At 44.3% G+C, this 25,780-nt stretch overlaps 1 protein-coding gene across 2 annotated transcripts in view; it reads left to right on the forward strand.

The window, feature by feature from the left end:
* HEG1 (heart development protein with EGF like domains 1) overlaps window positions 1-15,765 on the forward strand; it is a 77,849-nt gene extending 62,084 nt beyond the window's left edge. For both annotated transcript variants that reach the window (XM_045540104.1, XM_045540105.1), the window contains exons 16-18: window positions 5,953-6,040; window positions 9,306-9,480; window positions 11,762-15,765. In XM_045540104.1, coding sequence (XP_045396060.1) covers window positions 5,953-6,040; window positions 9,306-9,480; window positions 11,762-11,911 — 413 coding nt within the window. In that variant the 3' untranslated portion in view covers window positions 11,912-15,765. The remainder of the gene's footprint in view (window positions 1-5,952; window positions 6,041-9,305; window positions 9,481-11,761) is intronic.
* Window positions 15,766-25,780: the final 10,015 nt, after the last annotated feature.

Consider the following 25,780-nt stretch of genomic DNA (forward strand, 5'->3'; position numbering starts at 1 on the left):
CATCACCCATTAAAAGTCATGTTTCCTTCCCCCTGAGCGTGTCCGTAGGCCCCGCAGTATCGGGACCACCTCGTAGCTTGTTGGAAATGCATGATTTCAGGGCTCCTCACCCCAGACCTACTGAATTAGGATCTAAATTTTAACCAGACCCATCAGTTCGGTAATATGCAGATTTATATGCATATTAAAGTGTGAGAAGCATTGGTATTATATATTTTTCTAGAGATACGTATGTGTGTATCTTTTTAAGAGAAATTGGATCTCACTGAAAATACTGTTTTGCCACCTGCTTTTAAACCTAGTAAACTGTGAAATGTTTTCATTTGCATATTTTTTATGTCACTTTTGATCATTCTGTGGAATTCTACTCTATGGACATAATTTGCTTAACTATTCCCCTCTTATTACCTTTCAAAATCTCTTTCTTTAATATTCTCATCATCTAAGTCATTTTTCTGCTTATTGCTGTTGTCACTTTGTGATTCTAGAACTCCCATAATTTCCCCAGATTACTTTTTTCTGGCCATAGACATTGTTATCCATCCCTCTTTCACATTCACTACATGTCCTTTCTGTAGGTCATCCTTTCCATTCAAAGGTTCTACATCTCTTCATGGTGCTTCCCCACCAGCCTCCCAGCATGGCCAGCAAGGATTTAGAGCCTGTCTTCCTCATTTACAGTCTTCTTCCAGTGAAACCAGAACATTCCACTTAAATATCATTCTACACTGTCTTCCCGTCCCAGCCCACTGCCTGGTGGCAGGTGTGTAAAGCATCTTTTAATCGTGTTACCCTGTTGTTGCATTGGCCTATATAGAAAGATTCAGACCAGCGGCAATGCTGTGAGTTGTCAGCGGTCACTCAGGACAGACATCCAGGAAGACGACACTAAACTGCTTAGGAGGAAGGAGAGAGAAGTAATTATCCAGAAGTCAGCTACAAATCTCAGTCAGCTAAAAGTGGTCATTTTACTCAGTCTTGACAGGCCTCCCTTCGTGTCAGAACAGAAGGGAATCAGGGACTGGGGAGAGGGGACTGCTGCCCTGTATCCGATCCTCCTACTAGAAAAGTCTGTTTGGTGAGATGGAAGGGACAGAACTCCAAGAGAACGTGACATAGTTATGTGGGAAATTGTCACAGTGGAGGACAGTGGGCACTGGGTATGTCCACATACACCATATAGACTTGAGAAAGGCAAATTTCAGAAGGTACAGAGGAAAAAAAGAATGAAAAGCCGTGAACAGTGATGGAAGGGGGATGGAAAGATTTAAAAGGCAAAATTCTAACCATACATTACTAATAAGCTCAGTGAGGGAAAAAACGGAGAGAACTGAATGAATTTTTTTTTTTTTTTGAGACAGACTCTCCCTCTGTTGCCCAGGCTAGAGTGCCGTGGCGTCAGCCTAGCTCACAGCAACCTCAAACTCCTGGGCTCAAGCGATTCTTGCGCCTCAGCCTTCTGAATAGGTGGGACCACAGGCATGCACCACCATGCCTGGCTAATTTTTTTTTCTATTTTTAGTTACCCATCTAATTTTTTTCTATTTTTAGTAGAGATGGGGGGTCTCACTCTTGCTCAGGCTGGTCTCGAACTCCTGACCTCAAGCAATCCTCCCGTCTCAGCCTCCCAGAGTGCTAGGATTACCAGCCTGAATGAATTTTAGAATAAAACTAATGTGGCTACCTAGAAAGGTCTATAATGTAGTCCAGAGTTGTAGTGGGAGGTGTAATGGTTGGCTAAGGTTCTCCTGGAATAAAGAAACCTCTTGGCTCAAGCAACAAAGAGAGTTTACTGGAAGGGTCCTGGGTGTGTCATGGAATTCCAGCGTCAGGAATGGCAGGAATCAGGGAGCTGCAGGGAACCTCAACAACTGGAGGGGGCAGCTTCTTTTCAGAGCTCGTGTAAACATGACTCCACCTTCATATCTCATCTCTGCCCTTTGTTGTGTGTGTCTGTACACAGCCTTTCATTCCTGCCCAGATGACACGATGGAAAACAGGATCACCACACAGCTGTTGAGGGTGTGCCCCTAGTCCAGCCATTTTGACAGAGAAGGCTCTCTCTCTTTCCCAGTTGGAGATTCCTGGGAAGGAACTAATTGATCCAGTTTGGATCATGTGTTTATTCCTGGACCAATCAGCTGTGGACAGGGGATGGTGTTACATGTATGTACAAGCATGACCTCCCCCAAGTGCAGGTGACAGGGGATGCACCGTTCCCAGAAGGGGGCTGGCTAAGCAGACAGTCCAATAGATTGCATCCAAATAAGCATATGAGCAAAGACAAATTAGCTCATAAGAAAGGCTGTGGCCCAGAAATGGGTTGTTGGTTTGATGAAGACTGCTAACAGTGATGACAATAGTATCAAGCTGTGACAAATAAGGGAAACATAGAGCCACTGCTTGAGAAAAATGGAAATGTCAACAAACATCAAAGAGAAAGTAAGGCCTAAGAATTCTGAGTTCTTCATTCTGGAAAATCTTTTCAAACCAGAAAGGCTAGGACAGACAAGCCTACGGTGACAGTCTGTGCCTTCTGTCTTACCCTGATAAATATTCAGAGCACCTATGAAGCTAGTAAACATTACGGTGGGCATTGACTCAAATCCCATGTACTTCTACATCGTAATAAATCTAAGTCAGTACTTAAGTTCAGAAGATCAGTTGTTGAATGATTTTAAAAAGCTCTGTGGGTGATGTTGTCCATAAGCATTTTTTTTTTTTTTTGAGTCAGAGTCTTGCTCTGTTGCCCAGGCTAGAGTGAGTGCTGTGGCGTCAGCCTAGCTCACAGCAACCTCAAACTCCTGGGCTCAAGCGATCCTCCTGCCTCAGCCTCCCGAGTAGCTGGGACTACAGGCATGCACCACCATGCTGGCTAATTTTTTTTGATATATATTTTTAGCTGTCCAGATCATTTCTTTCTATTTTTAGTAGAGACAGGGTCTCGCTCTTGCTCAGGCTGGTCTTGAGCTCCTGAGCTCAAATGATCCGCCCGCCTCAGCCTCCCAGATTGCTAGGATTATAGGCGTGAGCCACCGCGCCCGGCCGTCCATAAACTTTTATAAGTTTCCAGTGACATGGCTGCCAAAGAACATCAAATAACTCTTTTAAAAATATGTATACACACACGATTTCTAGATTTAGAGGAGGGGTGTGTGTGGATGTGCATATGTAAAATATAAATAAAATTTTGGATGTATAGAAAAGCACAAAGGAGAAAGTAAAAGTTAGTAAATCATACCCAAGGAGCGCTAACATCAGTGAACGTTTTGGTGGGTTCCCTCCCAGGCGCTTTCTGCTCATGTGCTCGGTGGTCTCCTGGTTTCAGGCCAGTGTTTTTTGTCTCTTGTGTAACCTACACCAATACTATGCACAGTGTAGAGCACAGGCTGGCAGCATCCCTGTCCCCCGGAAGCCTGCTAGAAAGGCAACTTCTGAGCCCCTGCCCAAACCTACTGACCAAATCTCTTAGATTGGGGAGCAGAAATCTAGGTTTTAACAAGGCTTCTGGGTGATTGGGATGCACAGGAGAGATTGAAAAGCACCTACCCCAGTGCTACTCAGAGTGAACTGTTGGCACAAGGTAACACAGGAACTGAGAGTAAGCGCTTAGAAATGTTTTTATTTGTTTGACATGACTGTGACATCAAAGCATGGAAGCCTTTAAAAAAATAGTATTTTACAAACGTATCAGTCCACAGTCAACTCCTTTTAGAAAGGAGAAAGCAAAATTCATGATAGTTGGTGCCTGTGGGGAAAAATGAGGGGAACAAATGGGACTTTATTGTCTTTATTTAAAGAGGATATCTAAAAGCACAAGCAAACAAAAACTGCTCCTTGCCCACAGTTAGAAGCACTGGTCTACACTCTCTGTGTCTCTTTTTAGACAGAATTGCTTGTTCCAAAGAGAGGCCTCGGCTGGGCGCAGTGGCTCACGCCTGTCATCCTAGCACTCTGAGAGGCCGAGGCGGGAGGATCGCCTGAGCTCAGGAGTCCAAGACCAGCCTGAGCAAGAGCAAGACCCCATCTCTACTAAAAATAGGAAAATTAGCCAGACAACTAAAAACAGAAAAAAATAGCCGGACATGGTAGTGCATGCCTGTAGTCGCAGCTACTTCAGAGGCCAAGGCAGGAGGATCACTTGAGCCCAGAAGTTTGAGGTTGCTGTGAGCTAGGCTGACACCACAGCACTCTAGCCCTGGGCAACAGAGTAGGACTCTGTCTCAAAAAGAAAAAACAAAGAGAAGCCTACTCCACCTGCAGCCGGGGTCACTTCTATAACAGATGTGTGCTTGTTTTGCTGGAGGTGGGAAAGTTTAACGTGGTGTGGAGGAATAAACAGACTTTGGTCTTCATCTAGGAACAAAGGGACCCATTGAAGGCTTTTTTAAGCAGGGAAATAGCAAGATCATATTTCTTTCTATAACAAGTGGACAAGACTGGTCACAGGAAGATGAATTGGGGGCCAGTTGTGGTTGTCCTGATGAGAGATGATGGTAGCTCAGGTCACTGAAGAAAAGTGGATAAATTCAAGAGATTTGTCTTTTGTCATCACTTTTGTTAAATGAAACTTTCAAATACATGTGTCAGGAGGTGAGGCAGAGAATGAGCTCATTCCACGGCTTGGCTTTGTTTCCTGTATGTCTTAATACTGGTGATTTTTACAGCATCAGGTTTCTGTGCTAGTCATTGAAATAAAAGGATAGTCTAGCTGTGTCTGCTCCCAGTCTGCCCCAGTCTGCCCCAATCTGTTCCCAGTCTGCCCCGGTCTGCCCCGGTCTGCCCTGGTCTGCCCTAGTCTGTTCCCAGGCTGCTCCGGTCTGCCCCAGTCTGCCCCGGTCTGTTCCCAGGCTGCTCCGGTCTGCCCCAGTCTGCCGGCTGCCCATCTTCACTCCCAGTCAGCACCTGCTGGTCCCGAAGCTGAGTGAGAAGAGGGCAAGAGTGTCAGCTCTGTGCCTTGTCCCTAGACTTTAGCTGAATGTCTAGAGAGCATGCATCCAGGCTTAATCTACTGTAGAAAACCTGTTTATCGGCCTTGCATACTGGATATTATAACCTGAGAACACAATTTTAATTATATTTCCACAGCAACAAAAAAACAATCTGAATTTCTAATAGAATGTATGAAAATATGATATTGCCAGAATACACAGGCATAAACCAATTAATTAAAACTTTTAATATTGCTTATTACATATGATATGTACCTGCTGTATCACGGCTAATTTCTGGTAGTTGAATTCAGTGTGTGCTTATGGAGGAGCCTACTCAGTCCCCAGCGTGGCTTATGCATGATCCCTGGGCTCTGGACTTAACTGGCCAGTAATGTTTCTCATAGCACCGGGGAGTCTAACTAGGATTGCCTCCTTTTTATTTTATCAAGTAAGAACCTAAAACCAAATCAAGAATTTTTATATTTACTGTCTCCATTGATTCAAAAAAGTAAACAACAGTCAACACCAAAAGGTGGAACGTGGCCAAGAAAAGGTTCTGTGTTTTTTCCATTGCTTTTTTAAAAATCACATTTACTGATGTATAACTTATACATGAAAAAGGCACCCACCTTAAGTGAGAGAGGAAAGTAGGGAAGACAAAATCCTAGATTATAGAACAGCTACTAAAAAGAAACAAATTAAGTTTTTGAAAAACTCATTATTCACCTTTATTGTTCTGTTTTTAACCATGGATTGGTGAAAATGTCGTCAGCTGGTCTGCAGGTAGAATTTAGGAGCCACCACTCTAGGAAGGGCTGAAAAGGGGGCCTCTTCTCACTACAGAGAGAATGTGAAGTAGCCATGAGGATCCTCCCAGAGACCAGGAGGTGGAAAGGGAGGCCCCAGCGAGGCAGGGCGGTTGGTGGCTGGAGAGTGGAGGGGAGGCCATTCTTCAGTGTTCGTTTATTCCTCTATTACCTTTTACAATCCACTTCTTTTGCTTGTTTCACACGTGTAGCCTATCAGCTTATCACCGTGGTGATTGCAGCAGCAGGAGGTGGGCTTCTGCTTATCCTAGGCATCGCGCTGATAGTTACCTGTTGCAGGTAAGTGATGAGAGTTCAAACTCTAATCCTGTTTCTTTGCCTGTGCTATGCAAGGGTCAACTCTTTTAAAGAATTTTAACTCTTTTAAAATTTACTCTTTTAAAGAATACTTGAGGTAGTTTACAACGTTAAATTATGATGTGTGACCAAACCATTAAAAAATGACAAAAGGGAGATTCATGATAGTTGGTCCATGTGGGGAAAGTGAAGGGAAGTAAATGGAACTTTATTTTCTTTATTAAAAAAGGATGCCCCAAAGCATAAGCAACAAAAGAGAAAAGAGATAAATTGGGCTTCATCAAAATGAAAAACTTCTGTACTCCAAAGGACACTATCAAGAAAGTGAAAAGACAGTCCACAGAATGGGAGAGATTATTTGCAAATCGATGTCTAATAAGGGACTTGTATCTAGAATATAGAAAGGGCTCTTACAACTCAATAACAAAAAGACAACCTAATTTAAAAATGGGCAAAGGACTTGAATAGACATTTCTGCAAAGAAGATAGACAAATGGCCAGTGAGCACATTGTCTTAGTCCATTTAGTGTTGCTATAAAGGCATACCTGAGGCTGGGTCGTTTATAAAGTAAGTTTATGTGGGTCACGATTCTGATGGCTGGAAAGTGTGAGATTGGGCTTCTGCATCTGGTGAGAGCTTCAGGTGCCTCATGGTGGAGGTGAAGGAGAGCCTCCTGGAGGGAGGGCGCAGGGGAAGTGCCAGACTCTTTTTAACCAGCTCTCAGGAGCTCACAGAGCGCAACTCACTCGCCCCGCAAGGGCGGGCATTAATATATTCATGAGAGACCCGCCCTCATGATCCAGACACCTCCCACTAGCCCACCTCCCAACACCTCCACCTGGGGATTAAATTTCAACGTGAGATTTGGCGGGGACAAGCAAACCATATTCGAACCATAGCTCAACATCCTTAGTCATCAGGGAAATGCAAATCAAAACCACTATGAGATACCGCTTCACACTCACTAGGATGGCTCACAAAAACCAAAAACCAGAAAATAACGATTATTGGCGAGGTTGTAGAAAAATTAGAACCCTCATATACTGTTGGTGGGAATATAAAATGGTACAGCCACTTTGAAAAAGTTTGAAAGTTAAATATAGAGTCACCGTTTAACCTAGCCCTTCCACTCTTAGGTATATACCCAAGAGAAATGAAAATGTATATCCAACACAAAAACTTTACATGAATGTTCATGGCAACATTATTTGTAATAGCCAAAAGGTGAAAACAATCACAATGTCTTATCAACTGATGAATGGGTAAACAGAATGTGATATATCCATACATGGAATTATTCAGCCACAAAATGAAGTAGTGATACATGCTACAACATGAGTGAACCTTGAAAACAAACTAAGTGAAACAAGCCAGTCACAAAAGACCACCTATTGATTGTATGATTCCATTTATGTGAATTACACAAATCTGAAGTAGACAAATCTAATAGAGAAAGAAAGTAGATTAACGGTTGCCTAGGGCTTAGATGGGGGATGGGGGGAGGGGGAGGGAGAGAATGGGGATGGTAGTTAAGGCATATGGAGTTTCTTTGGGGGGTGATGAAACTGTTCTAAAATGGATTGTGATGATGGTTGCACAACTCTGAATATGCTAAAAATTCATTCAGTGGGTGAATCGTATGGTATGTGAATTATTTCTCAGTAAAGCTATACATAGAGAGAAAGAGAAGCAGACAGAGTATAAAAGATGAAAGGGGTTGCCTGAAATATTTCAGCAGTAAGGAAGCTGCAACACCAACGTGGATGAGCAGGACACTTGGCTCTAGGCTTCCCGGAAGCCAGTGGGATTAGGTTTCCACTAGGGAAGGAAGAGAAAGGAGGAAGTTGATCCCCCTCCCCTGTGATTATCTATTCAGTTAAGGGAAAATTATGACCTCTGATTTAGACCTCTGATAATAAAGCGCAGAAATTATCTGGACATAACAGATGGAGGGAACCTAACAAAATAGCAAGTTACCTCTTCTGCCATTGACTTGAAGGACATTTTAAGATATCCTCTGTCTCCAAGAAGGCCCTAACTGCCTGGTCAAGAATGCAGGCCTTTGCCGATATTTTACCAAATTGCCATCAAATCAGCAAAGATAAACTGAGTGAAAATAAACTTCTGAGCATGAGGCTAGGACCAGTTACCTAGAGGGACAACACCTGAGTGTTCAAAGGGCTCTGAGCCTCGTATTTGCTACGTGTGCTCTGCCATGTGGGGTAGCCATGTGGCGAAAGAGCCTTATTTCAGAGAAGGGTTACAGTGAAGGGCAGGTCCCACCGTCCAGGGAGCAACACTGTGGCAGGTCTGTTCCAAACTTCTTCAAAGGGCCAATGCCAAAGCCACATACTGGACATTTGGTTTCATGACCCTGAGTCATTTTGTGCCTGCCCTAGAAAATTTATTTGTAGGTAAGAGAGGTAGACGGAAAAAACTTCAGATTATCTTACCAGTGGCAATATAATCTAAAATTTGTGGTCCTGGGCCCGTCAGACAGGTGAAGAACACATATTCCAACCATTTCTAGTCAGTGAAATGTCACAAGTAGGGGTTGCCTGACCTGCTGAAATGAGAATGTGTATAGGTATATAAATAAGTGGGTTTTTCTGCAAACAATCTACCCTGCTTTTATAATTCAGGAGGTAGCTTCGTGTAGTAGAAAGAGTACTGCCTGGGGAGTTGGGAGGCCTGCATTCGAGTCCCAGCTTTGTTTGTAGCAAAAGGGCTCCCAGGGACAAGTCAGGTCTCTTCACGGAGCCAGAGCTGCCCCATCCCCAGAGCTCCTGATTCCGTATATCCCGGTGAGACCCAGACTCTTCCCACGTAAATTCTGCTGCTTGGGCAGGTTGGGAGCTGTTGAACTAGAACTCTAAGGGCCTTTCTGGCTCCAGCAGTCTGTGAATTTAAGACTCTTGTTTCCCCAGCCACCCTCAGACCCAGTGATCGCTGCCCACAGAACGATCTAAATCTGCGCTGTCACAGCTGCTTTTGTCCCCCTGCCGCTGACAATCTGGTCCTTTGGGGTTGGAAGACTTTTTGCATCTTTTTTTGCACCTAACTGCATTTTCACTTGTTTTAGGCAAATACTAAAAATAATGACACTTCTCAGTGGGAAGCTGCAAAGAAATATAATGGTAGCTTTCTGTCTAATTTACGTCATAAAATAATAGTTGTAGCTTTCTTAGATATCACTTCGTTATGGAACTTATCCATTAAACTTTTCAAATATTTTTTACCCCACAGAAAGAATAAAAATGATATAAGCAAACTCATCTTCAAAAGTGGAGATTTCCAAATGTCCCCATATGCTGAGTATCCCAAGAACCCTCGCTCTCAAGACTGGGGCCGAGAAGCTATTGAAATGCATGAGAACGGAAGTACCAAAAACCTCCTCCAGATGACGGATGTGTATTACTCGGTGTGTATTCCTGCGCCACAGCAACCTCAGGGCTCCGCTTGCCTCTGAGAAGTAAAGGATTCTGTCTTGTAGCAAAAGCATTACGGTTAGCTAAGCATTAAAGAGAATGGTGCATGAGCCTCTTATTTACATATTTTAATATTCAATATGCTTACGATCTATTTGCATGGTAGTTTTCAGTGTTGATGTGTGGTAGGGGTCCCCGGCCCCTGTGAAATAGAAAAAAATTTTATGGAAACTCTGTACTGGGGACTAAAGTTGTAAAAATTATTAATGGGTTTAGGTTGTAAACCTGCTAACTTACTTTATGACTTCTGTAACTTAGTTACTTACAAAGAGGCAGGCCTACACCAGAAAGATAAGAACTCAAGGCCAACATACATGCCTGACCACTGCCTGCTCAGGACCCTGCCCCCACTAAAAATAGAGACAACTACATTGTAACTGTGCCCCTCATTCTTCCTAAAATGTATAAAGGACTGTTACACTCTTTGTTCGGGGCTCAAAATTTAAACCCTGTCCTCTGAGCCTCACTGGTAAATAAATGCTCATCTTCTCCCTCACCTGGTCTCTGGGTCAGTCATTAGGAGAAGGCCCCCCTTCTCCTCCTACAACAGATGTAGAGATACAATGGATATTTCCATAGAGCACATGACTTTATGGGGTTGTAGCGATAACGCTCTTGTTACTGAACTTGCATTTAAGTTGTAGGATTGGAACCTGAAAGGTAGAGAAAGAATTTAGTGATATTTTGCCCTTGGCCCTTTCATTTTTATCTCCCGTCTGCCATGCTTACCTCATGCGGTTAGGTAGTTAAAACTGAGGGATTGGAAAAAGGCATAAAGAGAAAATGTAGTTTCATCCTCCGCACTTCTCCGAGGTTCAGAAGATGATACGCTCGGTAGGTCAGTAGGTCTTTGGTAATTTGCTGTGTCCAGCCTGGACCGCATCATTTGTAAAGACAGGAGACTACCTTGAACCCATACTGAGTTTAGCCCATGTCACGTCCCTGTGCGCTGCCTCGTACATCTCACATCACACCAGGTCAGCCATGAAGCAAACGCAACGGGGGTATCGGAGCTGAAAAATAAACAGATGTCAGGGACTTCCCGCGCCGTGCAGAGCTGTTTCGGGAATAGCAATAAACGTGAAACCTTGCCCCCGAAGGACTTAATGGCACTAGACTCTTGTTACAGGAACTGCAGTCCCTCTGGTTGCTATGGGAATTAACCGTGAGGATTCAGACTTTGGATGGGAGGGGCGAGTTTGCTTATGCTAAGGACATGCTTGTTTCAGTGGACTCTGAAAAATCTGAACCTGGAGGAAGAAGAAAAAGTTACAAATAAGGAGAAAGATAAACATAGACATAGACACAAGCTTAGCTCTAGGGAAGATGTTTGCACTGGTATTTCTGTGTAGGCCTTGCTTTTTTCTGTTTATCAGGACGGTCTTTTTCTGTACGACTGAAGCTATAACCAGGCAGGTATTGAGCCAGGTGTGCCTGTGCACGCGCATCCTTTGCGGGGACTCCCGGCCCCAGCACGGTGCGATAACCAGCACCAAGTGGGACCCAGCTGCACTGCGTGTTTCCATAGCATTCGCTAAAGAGTTGCCTTAAATAGATATTGTCAAGAACTTAAATGAACCTCATCTTTATTTCAAAAATAGTAGGCTGAGCAGACAATAGAGGTAGAGGCTAAGCTCAGGGCATAAAGCCGTCACCTGACTGGACTGCTGTTCCTCACAGTGGGCTCTATGGGTGATTCTCACATTGGGCTCCCGTGGGGCAGGATCTCACATTTTATTTCTGCCAGGAAAGCATTTACCTCTGGTGCCACCTCCTGAGGGCCTCCTCGAAGTAGCCCCTGTTACTCCCAGGAGCTTTCCTGGCAGATCAGAGAGGTGGTTCATGACCCACTAAACTAGTGTTTGGTCAGAGACACCTGAGATTTGCTGTTGGCCTCCTGGTTTGGGGTCCTGACTCCACCTCCAACAAGGTGGCCATGGGAACTTGCAAAAGCCAGTCCCCGTTTGTGACAGTTGCCTTCTGTGCATTGGCAGGGAGAGTAGCCTTTCGCTAAATGCCCAGGGGAATTTAAAGCCAGTTGTGCTCCACAGAGAAAGCTACTTTAAAAAATTAAGATAATAATTAGTAGAACTACATCATACAGAATAAACCCACGTCTTTTGCTATGTTGGTCTGAAATCACTGGACTTTAACACTTAAATTTAAACACAAGAATAGTACATTGACTTTTCTTCTTTTCTCTTTGGCATCCAGCCTACAGGTGTGAGGAATCCTGAGCTTGAACGAAATGGACTCTACCCGGCCTACACTGGATTGCCAGGATCACGGCATTCGTGCATTTTCCCCGGACAGTATAACCCGTCTTTCATCAGCGACGAGAGCAGAAGAAGAGACTACTTTTAAGTTCAGGAGAGAGAGGGGCCCACTGCTCTGAGCAGTGACCCGGGACCTCGGTGGCTCAGAGGACTGCAGCAGGAGGCTGCTCCCAGGACTTGTGGGAGCCACACTTGAGTGGCAAGCAGAAACGGGGACAGGTGTGAGGGGCTTGGCCACAGCGGAGGGGACAGATGGATGTGGAACCACAGGCTGCTCATTTGGCACCTTCATTGCTACTGTGAATGTGAACGTGGGCCAGTACCGAGAGAGTGTCTCTGAGTGACTGAACCATGGCGCTGGCACCAGGCGACTGCCAGCCAGGGCAGACCACTAGGTATCACTGCAAGGACCCGGTTTTCCTTAGTTTGCACTTTAGTAAATTGGGTGGAGAGGTTTCCTTTTGGATTTGTTTCACAACTGTTCGAGAAAGAAGGCTTCCTTTCCTGAGACACTTCCATAGGCCACAATTTGGTGATTGATTTACAGCAAAATATCGGCTTATTAGCTATTTCCCTGCCCAGTGCCTGTGTGTCAAACAACAGATGATAATGAACATGCCACTAAGGTTTGAAGATGCTGCCGTTGAACGTACAGTATTTTCATGTGTGTCTAGGTTGTCTTATGCTACAGTTTTCAAGCCAACCCCCCAAAATGAGGAATAGAAATTTGTGAGGCACAGCACACAACTCTAATTTGTTTCTTTTAGTCAAGGTGACACATTTATTTAAGACTTTTTTTTTTTCTATTTGCAGTTAAATCTCATGTTTTCAAACAAACCTGGATCGGTGCAAAACAACTTACATTCAGTTTTAGTTAGGTGCATCCAGCTGCCCCGTAGGGAGGCCCAGCAGGCAGGTTGGGGGCTGGCACTGCAGACGGTGGTGCACTTTTCAGCCGTGAGGGCACTGTCTGAGGCCTGGGACTCTGACCGCCGTCACTGAGGCCAGAGGCTGCTGGTATGAAGCAGAAATGTAAAGCTAAATGCAGACTGGGTCTGAACTGGTATTTCAGCACTGCAGGAAAAGCAGCTTGATGTAGTCCCTGCAGCTGGCTGTGGCTAGAGGAATGAGCTGAACAGGCAAGTTAGATTTCTTGCATCACCAGTGCTTTGGGAAGCTGCGTGGATTCCTAAGGAAGAGTAGGGGGCTGAGATAGAGCCACAGGTGAGCTTGCCTACCTGCTAGTGCAGCATCTTGTATCCATCATCTCATTCACAAACTCCATGCAAACTTTCAACCACTCAAAACTATTTATTCGTTGAAGAAATAACTTATTTTTTCTCACCCAGTCATTTGCACCTCTTTATGCTACTGTGTAGTGTCCTCCAGAAACAGAGTTAGAAGTCAAGTCAGCATTGGAGAACTAAGGACTCTGGCCAGTCAGAGATCTGAGAGTTTGCCTTTGGGAAGGAAATTCCACACGTCTTATTTGTTATGCCTGTGACTTGGGTCCTGTGGAACCGTGTTTATTCGCCTGCTTTTGGAACAGCACAGTTTTGGATGAAGTGAAGGGAACACAGAGGTAAAAGCATCATCCCCACCCTGAAACTGGGAGCCGTGGCACACACATTTCTGGAAACGGTGCAGCCATTGGGGACCATTCTGCCCTGGCCATGGCTGTTTCTTCAAGGTTCTATAATCTCTTCAAAACAAATGTAAATCCTTATTCTTATGCAATTCTTGTCCCGACGGTTTTAAACAGGAACTTATGTCCCATGGTCTCCACAACTCACTGTCGTGCTGCTATAGCAGGAGCACTGGTCAGGTGCAGTGCATTTTAGTAGGTAAATTACATTTATCTCATGAGATAAATACAAAAGAAATTCTGTTTTCATCAGTAGATGCTGACTTAAAGTTTCAAAGCATCACCTTTTTGAAATCTTAGGTCTTGCATCTCTCTCTCTCTCTGTAGAACCAACGGCCCCTTTGTGCCTCGCTGCCTTGCAGCTAACTGGAGAGCTCCAAGCTCCCGCATCCGCTCACCTGAGCCAGCGGACTGGGGTCCCTCGTGAGGCAGCCTCGCTTCATGGCTCTGCCCTGCTCACCCCCGACCCACAGCTGTGGAAAGAGCCATGGAGGGAGGCCACCCGCAGGCATACCCGTCCCTACCCTCAGCAGATATCGCAGCTGACAAGTCATCTCCTCTGTCGGGGCCAGAGCTCTAAGCTCCACGAAATGAATGTTCTGTCCCAAAAGCATTCTTGGGAAGGATCCCAAAGTTTAGAAAAGAGTGTCCTGTAAGTTCCAAGAATGCTCTCCTGTTCATGAGCTTTGTCCATATGGAGTGGATTAAGAGTGTTTTATTTTGTTGCTGTCGTTGTTGTTTTAACTGAGAAAAAGGGAGGCACCCTGCGACGTTGAGTTCAAACGTTACTACTCTTTCCAGGAGGCATATGGGGGTGGGGAAAGCTCTAAGAAGGCTTGAGAAAGGCATGACTGCAACTGAGTGCTCGCTGCCCGCCCTGGGCAAGGAAGGGAGAGGTTGGCTGCACTCCTGCTGAGGGTTCATAGCTCCAGAAGGGTCCTGCCTGGACTGAGGGGAAACAGCTGGCAGCCCGTGGGCTGCAGAGCAGGACTGGACACACACGACAGGCAGAGTCTTTCCACTCGGGCACGGTGCTCATGGTCCGCCTGCACACCTGGAATGTGTGGTTCATGTGTACAGAAATGCTGTGGTCCAGCCATGGGACCCTACAGCTGGGGCAGGGTGGGAGGAAGGGAAAAGCCATGTCGCCCACTAGCGAAGTGCCCAGGTGCCCTGTGACTCTGTTTAACTTTGCCTGAAGAGGTAGAGCTGTACAGTCCACCTGCCTTGGGCTGAGTTTAACCTAAACACACCCCAAACTAGGGTTTCGATCCGTATTGCTAAAATACACTGACTTCGAGACTAGAGCACTTCTTTGGGAAGAGGAAGAATTTAAAGTTCAGTAGTTCAGTATTTCGTATTTTATTTAAAATTACCTTTAGTGTCAGCTTTTTTCTATCTTAAAACTTTTGTGGGTATTAGAAGGGACATTTCATTTCCTCCTTGACAAAGTGTCATTCTGAGGTTCTCATGTGTGTTTTTGGAAACAGAGATACGGTTTTATAGAGTTTGCCTTTGGGTATGTGTCCCTTTTTTCTTCTTCTTTTCTCAAATTCCCAAGGAAGGGAACTGACTAAAATAGTAGGAACATTAAAGTAGTAAGTGCCAATTAATTTGTCGTACTAAAGTATCTTCAGTAGTGTTACCCTCCATCATATCTGGTGTAAACTGCTCACAGAAAGCCCATGAAAACCAAAGGGGATCATTTAGGTCTAAAAGGAGATCGATCCTTTAGGTCTAAAAGGAGATTGTCCCCTGGGCATTTTCAAAGAGGACATCTCAAGGACTTTGCATGTAAGATTCTGGTTTTGTTTGGGAGGGGATGTGTTAGATTTCAGTGTAGAGTTCCTGGGTAGGGAGGATGGGACAGGGCAGGGGTGGATGGAACCAGTTCTACCTGGAGAGTTAATCCGATTCACTTACCTTTCTGTATTACCTTGGCCTGTTCCAAAAAGAAAATGATTGTTTCATCGTGAGTTGCTCTAAGTTTTGTTAGTGTCTGTGTTGCTGGATTTACGGTTAAATGAAGCATATAGCTGGAATATGAACTTTTTGAATTTTCACATTGTCCTGGATTTCTCTTTGTAAACCTTCAAACCTTAGCCCCTGGTTGATTGTGTTAAATCCATTACGAGAATGTTATTTAAAGTTGTATTATAATGCAACCTCCACTAATTATTCAGTACTGTAGCAGCAAAGTATTATTTGTAAGAATTTGGTTATTTTTATACTTATATCCACTATAAGTCTGGCGTTCTAGTCAGTAAAATGATGCAATAAAATTAATATCATTTTCATTGTGTGTTTTTCTCTTAATAACAAGCAAACTGGAAAAGTACAATGAGTTACTTTTCAGGAGGGCATTACTTACACAATGGAACTGTACAGTGAACCTCCACATGGCAAGTGTGGAGACTAAGTCATTTCTGCATCCTCAGTGCCCAGCAGTGAGGCAATTAACTTTTGATGATGGACAGATGGATGGATGGATGGACAGAGAAACCTAAATGATGCAAAGCCTGACACGGATACGACACCTGCTTTTGTTTACGTGAATTGGAGAGCATAAGTAACCAATTCAGACACTGAAGATTTCCTCGTGAATGCCTCTGCTAGCACTCCATGCCAGCTCCTCGTGTCTTGGAGGAGAAAGGAAAGGAAGCATATCTGTGCTCTGGTGGGCAGGATCTGTGGAACTTGAAGACAACGGGCCATGGACCTTACACTTGGGGTGGCCCAGGAATGTGGCTGCCTGGCCAGAGATGTGTTCTTTAGTTAATCGCTTCCTTGGGAGTCTTGCGTGGTGGGGATGAATAGGCCTCTCATTTGATTTATGGTGGAAACTTGAGCACTGGGGGAGGCCAGTAATGGCAGTTTGGAGCATGAAAGTGACCTTTTGGCAGCTTTGATCAGGGCTGCAGCCCATGGGACGTTTCTGAATGGAGATGACCAGCAGCACCCTCCTGTTCCGACCGGGCTCCGCGCAGCTCAGCCTTCCAAGTCACCTGCTAACAGGCCCGGCTGCGGTCTCAACAGGAGCCCTTTACTGAACGCTTTCTTGTTCTGTTCGGCTCAGCCAGACACTATAAACATCACATCCTTTCCAGCCCTTCTCTTCCCTGGCACTTAGTTGTTTTCTTAATTTTTTTAATTTTATGGTTACTATAGTCCAGTAAATTAGTATATCCATCATCTCACAGTTACCTTTGTGTGTGTGTCTGTGTGTGGTAAGAGCACCTTACACCTACTCTCTTAGCAAATTTCCAGTATAGGCCAGGCACGGCGGCTCATGCCTGTAATCCTAGCACTCTGGGAGGCTGAGGTGGGAGGATCGCTTGAGCTCAGGAGTTTGAGACCAGCCTGAGCAAGAGCGAGATCCCGTCTCTACTAAAAATAGAAAGAAAAAAAATTAGCCAGGCATAGTGGCACATGCCTGTAGTCCCAGCTACTTGAGAGGCTGAGGCAGGAGGATCGCTTAAGCCCGGGAGTGAGGTTGCTGTGAGCTAGGCTGACGCCACAGCACTCTAGCCTGGGCAACAGAGCAAGACTCTGTCTCAAAAAAATTTTTTTTTCAGTATATAACACACTATTATTAATTATAGTACTCATGCTATACATTAGCTCTCTAGACTTATTCATCCTACATAACGGCATTTGTACCCTTTTTCCTACTTTTCCCCATTTCCCTTCTCCCACTGTTCTACTCTGTTTCTCAGTATTCAACTACTTTTAGATTCCACATCAGTGAGATTGTATAGTGTTTGTGTTTCTGCAACTGGCATATTTTATAATTTCTTTCTTGTTGTCCTTGTTCCTTGTTGTCGCTGTTGTTGCAAATGGCAGTATCTCCTTTTTTAATGCTGAGTTAATATTCTGTTGCATATATATACCACAATTTCTTTATCCGTTCATCTGTTAATGGGTACTTTGGTTGTGTCTGTATCTTGGCTTTTGTAAATAGTGCTTCACCCAGCTAATTGTTTTTAACCTGAAATAGGAGGAACTTCCGCTACACCCAAAGAGCTGGCCTGAGTGCTTATGACCTGGCAATGCCTCTGACCTGCCAATACTGATCCCCACTTCAGGACTTGATTTGCCAGCTATCAAAGATCTAAAAAGTATTTGTGGACTCTTGGACTTAAAGAAATTCAGCAATGTACAGTGAGCTGTCTTCTGGTTGCTTGGGAAGTACCGAAAGGTGGAGGCACGACGCAGACAGCGTACGGGTCAGAGTCCTCCCACGCTGGATATTGAACAGCTGCGAGAGCTTTCGATTCCCAGGAGCGGACCGCAGCAGCCACCTGGCACAGCAAGCGGGAACTTCGGGTCAGAAAGACACAAGAGAGGTGCCAGGAATAAAGATATTTATGTTGACTTTTATTGACCTCATAAAAACTTGCAGCATCATCAACTGGTATAACACTTACTGACAATTTTGTGCTGTTTTTCCCAGATCATGATGCCATGCCCAGCTCTCTGAGCCTCAGTGTCCTGATCTGTAAAGTGAACATAATGATTTTTGCCTCATAGAATTGTTGGGATGATTAAAAGGGAGAACTCAAAGGAAAACACTTTGTAAACTATGAAAAAACAACACACATACTGGTTCTGTTCAATAGGGCCCATCTGTCACCAAAAGAAGAAAAGAGAGTTGCAGAATTAATATGTCATTTCCATGCTGATTTGCTGGTAACTGCCCCTGAAGACCTTGAACTTGTCAAAGTGTTCTCATCATTTCCACACTAATAGTTCTCTAATGGGCTCCTGACATCATGAAGGGATTAATGGGCTCAAAATCATAAATTCTGGGCCCAGCAAGGTGGCTCACATCTGTAATCCTAGCAGTCTGGGAGGCTGAGGCGGGAGGATTGCTTGAGCTTGGGAGTTTGAGACCAGCCTGAGCAAGAGGGAGATCCCATCTCAAATACTTAAAAAAAAAAAAAAAATCATAAATTCTGTTGGGATAGGAACCAATACTGTCCTGTTCAACATTATAGGCTCAGTGCCTGGCACCTAGTAGGCATTCACTACAACAAAGAGTGGGTAAGTAGGTAGACGAATCAGCCAACAAAATAAATATATTAAAATTAAAAGTCCTAGAGATCTAGCCCCTCTGGGAGCCACAAGCTGATGACCAGCTGATGGTGAATAAATATATAGCTATGACATATAACTGAACAGGAACCCTTAGCAAAGATCTCTTGTAGTTAAACTCAAGCAGGCATTTGTGAAGAAAACACTTTAAAGAGACACTAGAAAGCGCTTCAGCTGAGGAACTGTGGAACAACTGTGCAATGGAATAAATACCACTAGGCATTAAAAGGAGTAAGCTATTGCAACAGGCAGCAAAATGGATGAGTCTCAAAAGTGTTGTGCTAAGTGAGAAAAACTGGACACAAAATGTTATATACTATGTGATTCCATTTATATTGCATTTGGAAAAGATAAAACTATAGGGACAGAAAACAGATGAGTGGTTGCCTGGAAGTAGGGAAGGGGGTTTCTGCCGTTCACCAAATAGTTCCAGCTTCCTTCCCTCCAGGCTCACGGTGGGATGAACTTCCCAACCTCTCTGGCGTGTGACCATGTGACTTGCTTTGGCCAAAAAAATTGTGAGTGGAAGTAAAATGGGTCACTTCAGGGAAGATGCTTTAAGAGGCAGCGTGTGATATTCCCTTCTCTTACCTTGGCAATCTTGGCAATACGTGCTGGGCTGGAACTGCTGGCGTGCCTGAGATGAACATAGCCCCTCACTGGCTAGGGCTGGACAGGAATGGGAAATAAATTTTGCTGTGGTAAAGCACTGAGATTGAGGAGTCACTTGTTACTGTGGCATTATTTAGCTGACCCTGACCAGTCCAGCTCTCTAAAAGTAACACTAGCTACTACAGTTCATATGAATTGCTTGATTACTTGTTCGACGACTGGAACATTTATGATTATCATTAAAATTCTGCAACTAAAGTGTCGACGTTTTTCTCAAGAATTCAGATCAGAAATACTTACTGCTTGGCTAATACTTGCCAAACTTGTTCTGTGAAGCTTTGTGATATGGATAGACTCCTGAACCAGAATGACCTAGGTTTGTAACTCACCTCTACTGCGTATTAGTTATGAGAACTTGATGAATTTCTCAACCAATCCTATCATTAGTTTCCTCCTCTATAACATAGAAGTGATGATAATACCTAATTTAGAGGTATATTGAGGAGTTAAATGATAGATGTCTCTGAAGTAGATCTAAACGATGGGATGCATCTAAAGCTCTGGGCCTGAGGTGAAGCAGACATGGGTGTGTATTAGGCTCTGGGGTAGGCATGCTTGAAGCAGCTGTCTTGCTACATATACATAAAAACTAGAATATTAATTCCTCTACCCTCCCCTCCTGCTTACTTGAGAGTTGTGCAAATCCTGTTATAAGGCATCATCACTGTGATACTATTATCATCAGTAAGATGAGCTGTATCGGACAATGCATCATATTTTATAATTCATGTAGAACTGTTTTTTTGAGACAGAGTCTCACTTTGTTGCCCGGGCTAGAGAGAATGCCGTGGCATCAGCCTAGCTCACAGCAACCTCAAACTCCTGGGCTTAAGTGATCCTCCTGCCTCAGCCTCCCGAGTAGCTGGGACTACAGGCATGCACCACCATGCCCGGCAAATTTTTTCTATATATATTTTTAGTTGGCCAGATTATTTCTTTCTATTTTTAGTAGAGACGGGGTCTCGCTCTTGCTCAGGCTGGTCTCCAACTCCTGACCTCGAGCAATCCACCCACCTCAGCCTCCCAGAGTGCTAGGATTATAGGCATGAGCCACCGCGCCTGGCCAATCCATGTAGAACTTGATCTGTATCTAGCCTGGTGATTAGAGTAATCAAGGAACAAGGTCCACCTTTCCTGCCTCTCCCGCATCGTCACTGTCAATGTGGAGTAGCCTATCCCTCACTTCCTTATTGGCTGGTCCACGTCTTGCATTGAGGTTAATTCCTTTCTCAAGATCAAGGGACCGGGTTATAATCATCTTAACTTGGGAAAATAAGAGCAACTTTCACCGTTACTCATAGAATGAGACACCTGGAAGGCTTTATCATGAGGTCATCCAGACCAACGGTTTGCAAATCCTGCCCTCAGAGATATGATAATTCAGGAAGAAATTATCACTGGGCTGAGGGAAAATGTATAAAAATAAACAGGGAGTTTTTCAAAAAGCAAAATTTACTCAATTTAAATGCTATCTCATTGTGAGATAATGTCCTTTCTACTTTTTTTGGTTATAAAAATGTCCTCTAGGCCGGGCATGGTGGCTCATGCCTGTAATCCTAGTACTCTGGGAGGCCGAGGTGGGAGGATCACTTAACCTCAGGAGTTTGAGACCAGCCTGAACAAGAGTGAGACCCTGTCTCTACCAAAAAGAAAGGGGGGAAAAAACCCAGCCAGGTGTTGTGGCGAGTTCCTATAGTCCCAGCTACCCCAGAGGCTGAGGCAGGAGGATCACTCACAGTCCAGGAGTTGGAGGTTGCTGTGAGCTACAATGACACCACTGCACTCTACCCAGGGCAACGAGTGACACTTTGTCTCAACAAAAACAAACAAGGCAACTGAACACCCTCCTCACAACCTCCCACCCCTTTAAAAAAAAAAAAAAAACAGTCCCCTTCAAGAAGGCAGAATCAGGCTGGACTCAGACTTTTCACAGCAACATGCAAAGCCAGAAGGCAGTGAAGCAACACCTAAGAGGTTATTCATTTAATCATGACGGCAATAGGCAGATCTTACCCAACAGAAAAGGTTTCAGGGAGCCCATCACCCAAGGAAAACTGCTCTGTGAGGAAGTGCTGCTGACCAAGAGGAATTAATACACAGAATTTGAAAAGTCATGAGGGTTAAGTATTGGAACTGTTTATTTATTTATTTATTTATTTGTTTTTTTGAGACAGTCTCCCTCTCTCACCTGGGCTGGAGCGCATTGGCCTTATCACAGCTCACTGCAACCTTGGACTCCTGAGCTCAAGCAATCCTCCTGTGTCAGCCTCCTGAGTAGCTGGGACCACAGGCATGTGCCACCACACCCGGCTAATTTTTCTATTTTCTTGTGGAGACCAGGTCTTGCTCTTGCTCATGCTGGTCTCGAACTCCTGGCCGCAAGTGATCCTCCCAGAATGCTAGGATTACAGGTGTGAGCCACTACGCCTGCCCAGACCTGTTTAGATACAGAACGAATACTAAAAAATGAAAGAATTAAGATTTGGAAATAGCATATATGTTATAAAACCTTGACAAAGTAAAAATAACATAAGCAACAAAAACAGGATATATGGGAAGAATGAGATTCTCTTCTACTTATTTTTGTATCTTTCTCTCTATCTACCTATCTATCTCTTTACCTATCTACCTATTTACCTATCTATCTGCCTACCTACCTACCTATCCATCTATCTGGCCTAGCACAGTGTCTGGCATATCACAGGTGCTCAGTAGATGCTAGAAGCTCTTATTGCTTTCCTGGGGGGCAAAGAAGAGCCTTAAATCCTAACCGTGGTAACCTCCTATATTCATTGGGGTTCTTAGATGCAGAGGTGAACATCCAATCTGTTTAGTTTATTAGAGGATATCGGGTAGCCCACAGAATTTCCAGAAGGGGCATGGAAGATCCGCAGACAGGAACAGTGGCCAAATCACCGTGCGGGAGTACTCCAGTGAAGACAGCCCCATTGTCTCTGCCACTTGGCACAGACCCCACAGCTCCTACCACTGACCCCCCCACAGGATGCTGGCATGTCAGGCTCCATTGCCCCTGAAAGCCAGAAGTATGGACTCAGTATTGTGCCTGCTTCCTTTCATTTATCTCTTCTGAATACAAGTCCCAGGCAGGTGTCTCTGATTTATGGCACCAAGTACCCCAGACACAAGAGAGGCTGTCATCGAAGGTCAGGGCCTCTATCTTGAAGAGGCTGGGCTCATGGTGGGGGAGGTCCCCAGCCGCAGGAAGGGCAGGCAGATATGCAGAACAGCCTCAAGCAGGGCAGTCACTTGCCGCTACACCTCCTAAATATCCCTTGCAAAGCTTGGTGATTCGCAGACCAAAAGAATCCCAGGAACACTTGAAAATTATGGTAAATGGGTTCCTTACTTATTCAAAGGCTCTGCTAATTCATTGAAATATATTTACATAAAATTCTAAAATCTCAGAGAAGGGACCCCTCATCCAATTTAAACAGAGACCACTCAGTTCTTAGCTGAAAGAGGAATAGAGTTGATGTTATAAAAAAATATATGTATATAAACGATGTGCAAAGAAAACTATTTTCTTTGGAAGGATTCACAGAAAATATGACAGACAGAAAGTTAATATCGCTTGGTGCCCTAAAACTCATACAAATTAGTGATGAAAAGAAAACCACAAAGAGCCCAACAGATACACGGGCAAAGCACACACACAGACGATCGACAAAGGAGGAAAGGGAAGCAGATACGTGTATGACAATGTCAGCCCTCACTTACAGCTGGAGAGGAAGGACGATACGGTCTGGGGCCCATGGGTTTTTATTTCCTCCTCGCAACCATAGTTGTTGGATGGCGTAATCTCCACGTTATAAACGAGGAAACGAGTGTCAGAAGGGTTGGGTAGTTTGTTGACCAACGTCACTTGGCAAAGCTGGACATGAACCTGTAACTGTCAAGCTCCAAAGACCAGTGTCTGTCCACTCCAAGCTGCCTCTCTCATGACCGGTGTCAATCAAACCAAATTCTTTTCACCTATTAAATTAACAAAACCCAATGTTGATGAGAGTGTGGTGGAAAAGTCTTTCTCACAAGAGACCATGGGTGGTTGAGTAAATTACAAAATCTTTTGAAATCTGTCAATACTTACTAAGAGCCATAAAAATGTTGATTTACACTCACCCAGCAACACTATGCCTGTGTCCAGAGAACTAAGTCAAGTTCACCTTCAATAATAATGGAACTTTACGGCCACTAATGTTTGCTGGGCCTGTCTCCTGGTGGGCAGGCGTCACCATGCAGCAATTTTCCCAGCCTACTTCTCTACACTGGCAGGTAGGTCAAAAGGCTCACTGACTTTGATACTATTGATTCCTAAATTCTTATTATTCTTAAATTTCCATTATTAGTTTCTTGGTCCTCACCCACTAGACTGTGAACTCCTAAAAAGCAGAGACCTCAGTCTTATTTATCTATTTGTTTTGTTATCATCCCCTGTCCTTCTGTTAACATATAGTAGAAGCTTATTAGATGTTTGTAGAAATTGGCTTTCATTCCATAATGCCCTACGCTCTTTAGTTTGTGCATTGGGGTGACTATCAAGTTGTCCTCTTTGGTTAATTTATTTTATTTTATTTTTTTGAGACAGAGTCTTGCTCTGTTGCCCGGGCTAGAGTGCCGTGGCATCAGCCTAGCTCACAGCAACCTCAAACTCCTGGGCTTAAGCGATCCTACTGCCTCAGCCTCCCGAGTAGCTGGGACTGCAGGTGTGTGCCACCATGCTCGGCTAATTTTTTCTATATATATTTTAGTTGGCCAGATAATTTCTTTCTATTTTTAGTAGAGACAGGGTCTCACTCTTGCTCAGGCTGGTCTCAAACTCCTGACCTCGAGCGATCCACCCACCTCGGCCTCCCAGAGTGCTAGGATTACAGGCGTGAGCCACCGCGCCTGGCCTGGTTATTTTATTTTTAAATGTCCTTGTGAATATACCAACCAATTGGCATTTCAGGAATAGTATGTTTATTAATAGACTATCGTGTCACATACTTAAAACAAGGTTCAGGGTCCCTGCCTCTCTGTCCTTATCAGCAGTAATAGCTTCCCTCACTGATAAAGGGATTTGGTAATACATGAGTAGTAAAACATGGTGGAAATCAATTGACCCAGGGAAGGCCGAAACTAGAAAGGAGGTTGGGAAATGATGGTATCATTCAACCCCCACTCCTGTTTTACAGATAAGGAAACCAAAGATCAGAGAGGGCAAAAAATGTCCCAAGATTACATAGCTGGTTCTCGGAAGGGTTGGAATAAGAGTCCAGGGCCTACACCATCCAGTTTATTATGCTTTCCAGGGCACACGTAGTCATTGGAAGTGTGTGTCATAAAAGCATGTGAGCTACAGAAGCGTATGGGAGAGGGCAGGCCAGCAAGCCCAGCTATGTTGACTGACAAGGCAGAACTCCATCATGCAGGCCGAAGTCACCAGCCACTGTGAGAAGGCCTGGCTGGAGAACGTGGGCAGGGATGTGGGGCAGACACAGGCAAGTGTCTGGATGAAATAGAAACAGTGTGGCATGGTGAGTAGAGCATGGCCTTTGAAAGCTGGAATTCAGCCCCATTTCTGACACATAGCCCCTTGACACTTAACTTACCTATGACCCAATGTTTTAGTCTGTAAAAACTTGCTCATAGAACTGACTTCTCAGAGTTGAGTTAAAGGAGACAATAGATGTCTTGTAATATTCAAGCCAACACCAGGAAAGAGCTCTGCAATATGGTGGTTTGTGATATCTCAGGGAGGTCAAATCTTGTGGTCATTCTAGGGAGTCAAAGTGAGCACCCGCTCCTCTATCAGCCTTCAAGATGCTTTTCAGCAGGGATGCCCCGGAGGGGGTTCCACTAAATCAATCCCAGTTCACCTTTTGTTTTTTTTTAATGTTCTTCTCTTTTTTTGGTAATAGCTTTATTGAGATATAATTCATAGACCATCCAATTCACTCTTTTAAATTCAATGCATCATCACTTCTTGGCCTTTTGACTAAGATCAAGTGTAAATTCAATGCAACACTACAATCCTTACCACAACCAGTTTTAGAACATTTCCATCAGATCAGTAAGAAAGTCGTACTTCTTGGCCATCATACCCCAACTCGCCCACATCCTCCCCAGCCCCATGCAAGTGCTAATCTATTTTTTTGTTTCTATAGGTTTTCTTATTCTGGACATCTAATATGTGAATAAATGGATTGTAGGCTGGGTCTGATGGCTTGCACCTGTAATCCTAGCACTCTGGGAGGCCATGGCTGGAGGATTGGTTACTTGAGATCAGGAGTTTGAGACCAGCCTGAGCAAGAGTGAGACCACGTCTCTAGCAAAAAAAAAAAAAATAGAACAAATTAGCCAGGTGTGGCATGCACCTGTAGTCCCAGCTACTCAGGAGGCAGAGGCAGGAGGATCACTTGAGCCCAGGAGTTTGAGGTTGCAGGGAGCTATGATGATGCCACTACATTCTACCCGGGATTACAGAGTGAGACTCTGTCTCAAAATAAAGAAAATAAATGGACTATAGTCTTTTATGTCTGGCTT

The sequence above is a fragment of the Lemur catta genome, chromosome 1 (assembly GCF_020740605.2).
Source record: "Lemur catta isolate mLemCat1 chromosome 1, mLemCat1.pri, whole genome shotgun sequence".
In the NCBI taxonomy this organism is placed as follows: Eukaryota; Metazoa; Chordata; class Mammalia; order Primates; family Lemuridae; genus Lemur; species Lemur catta.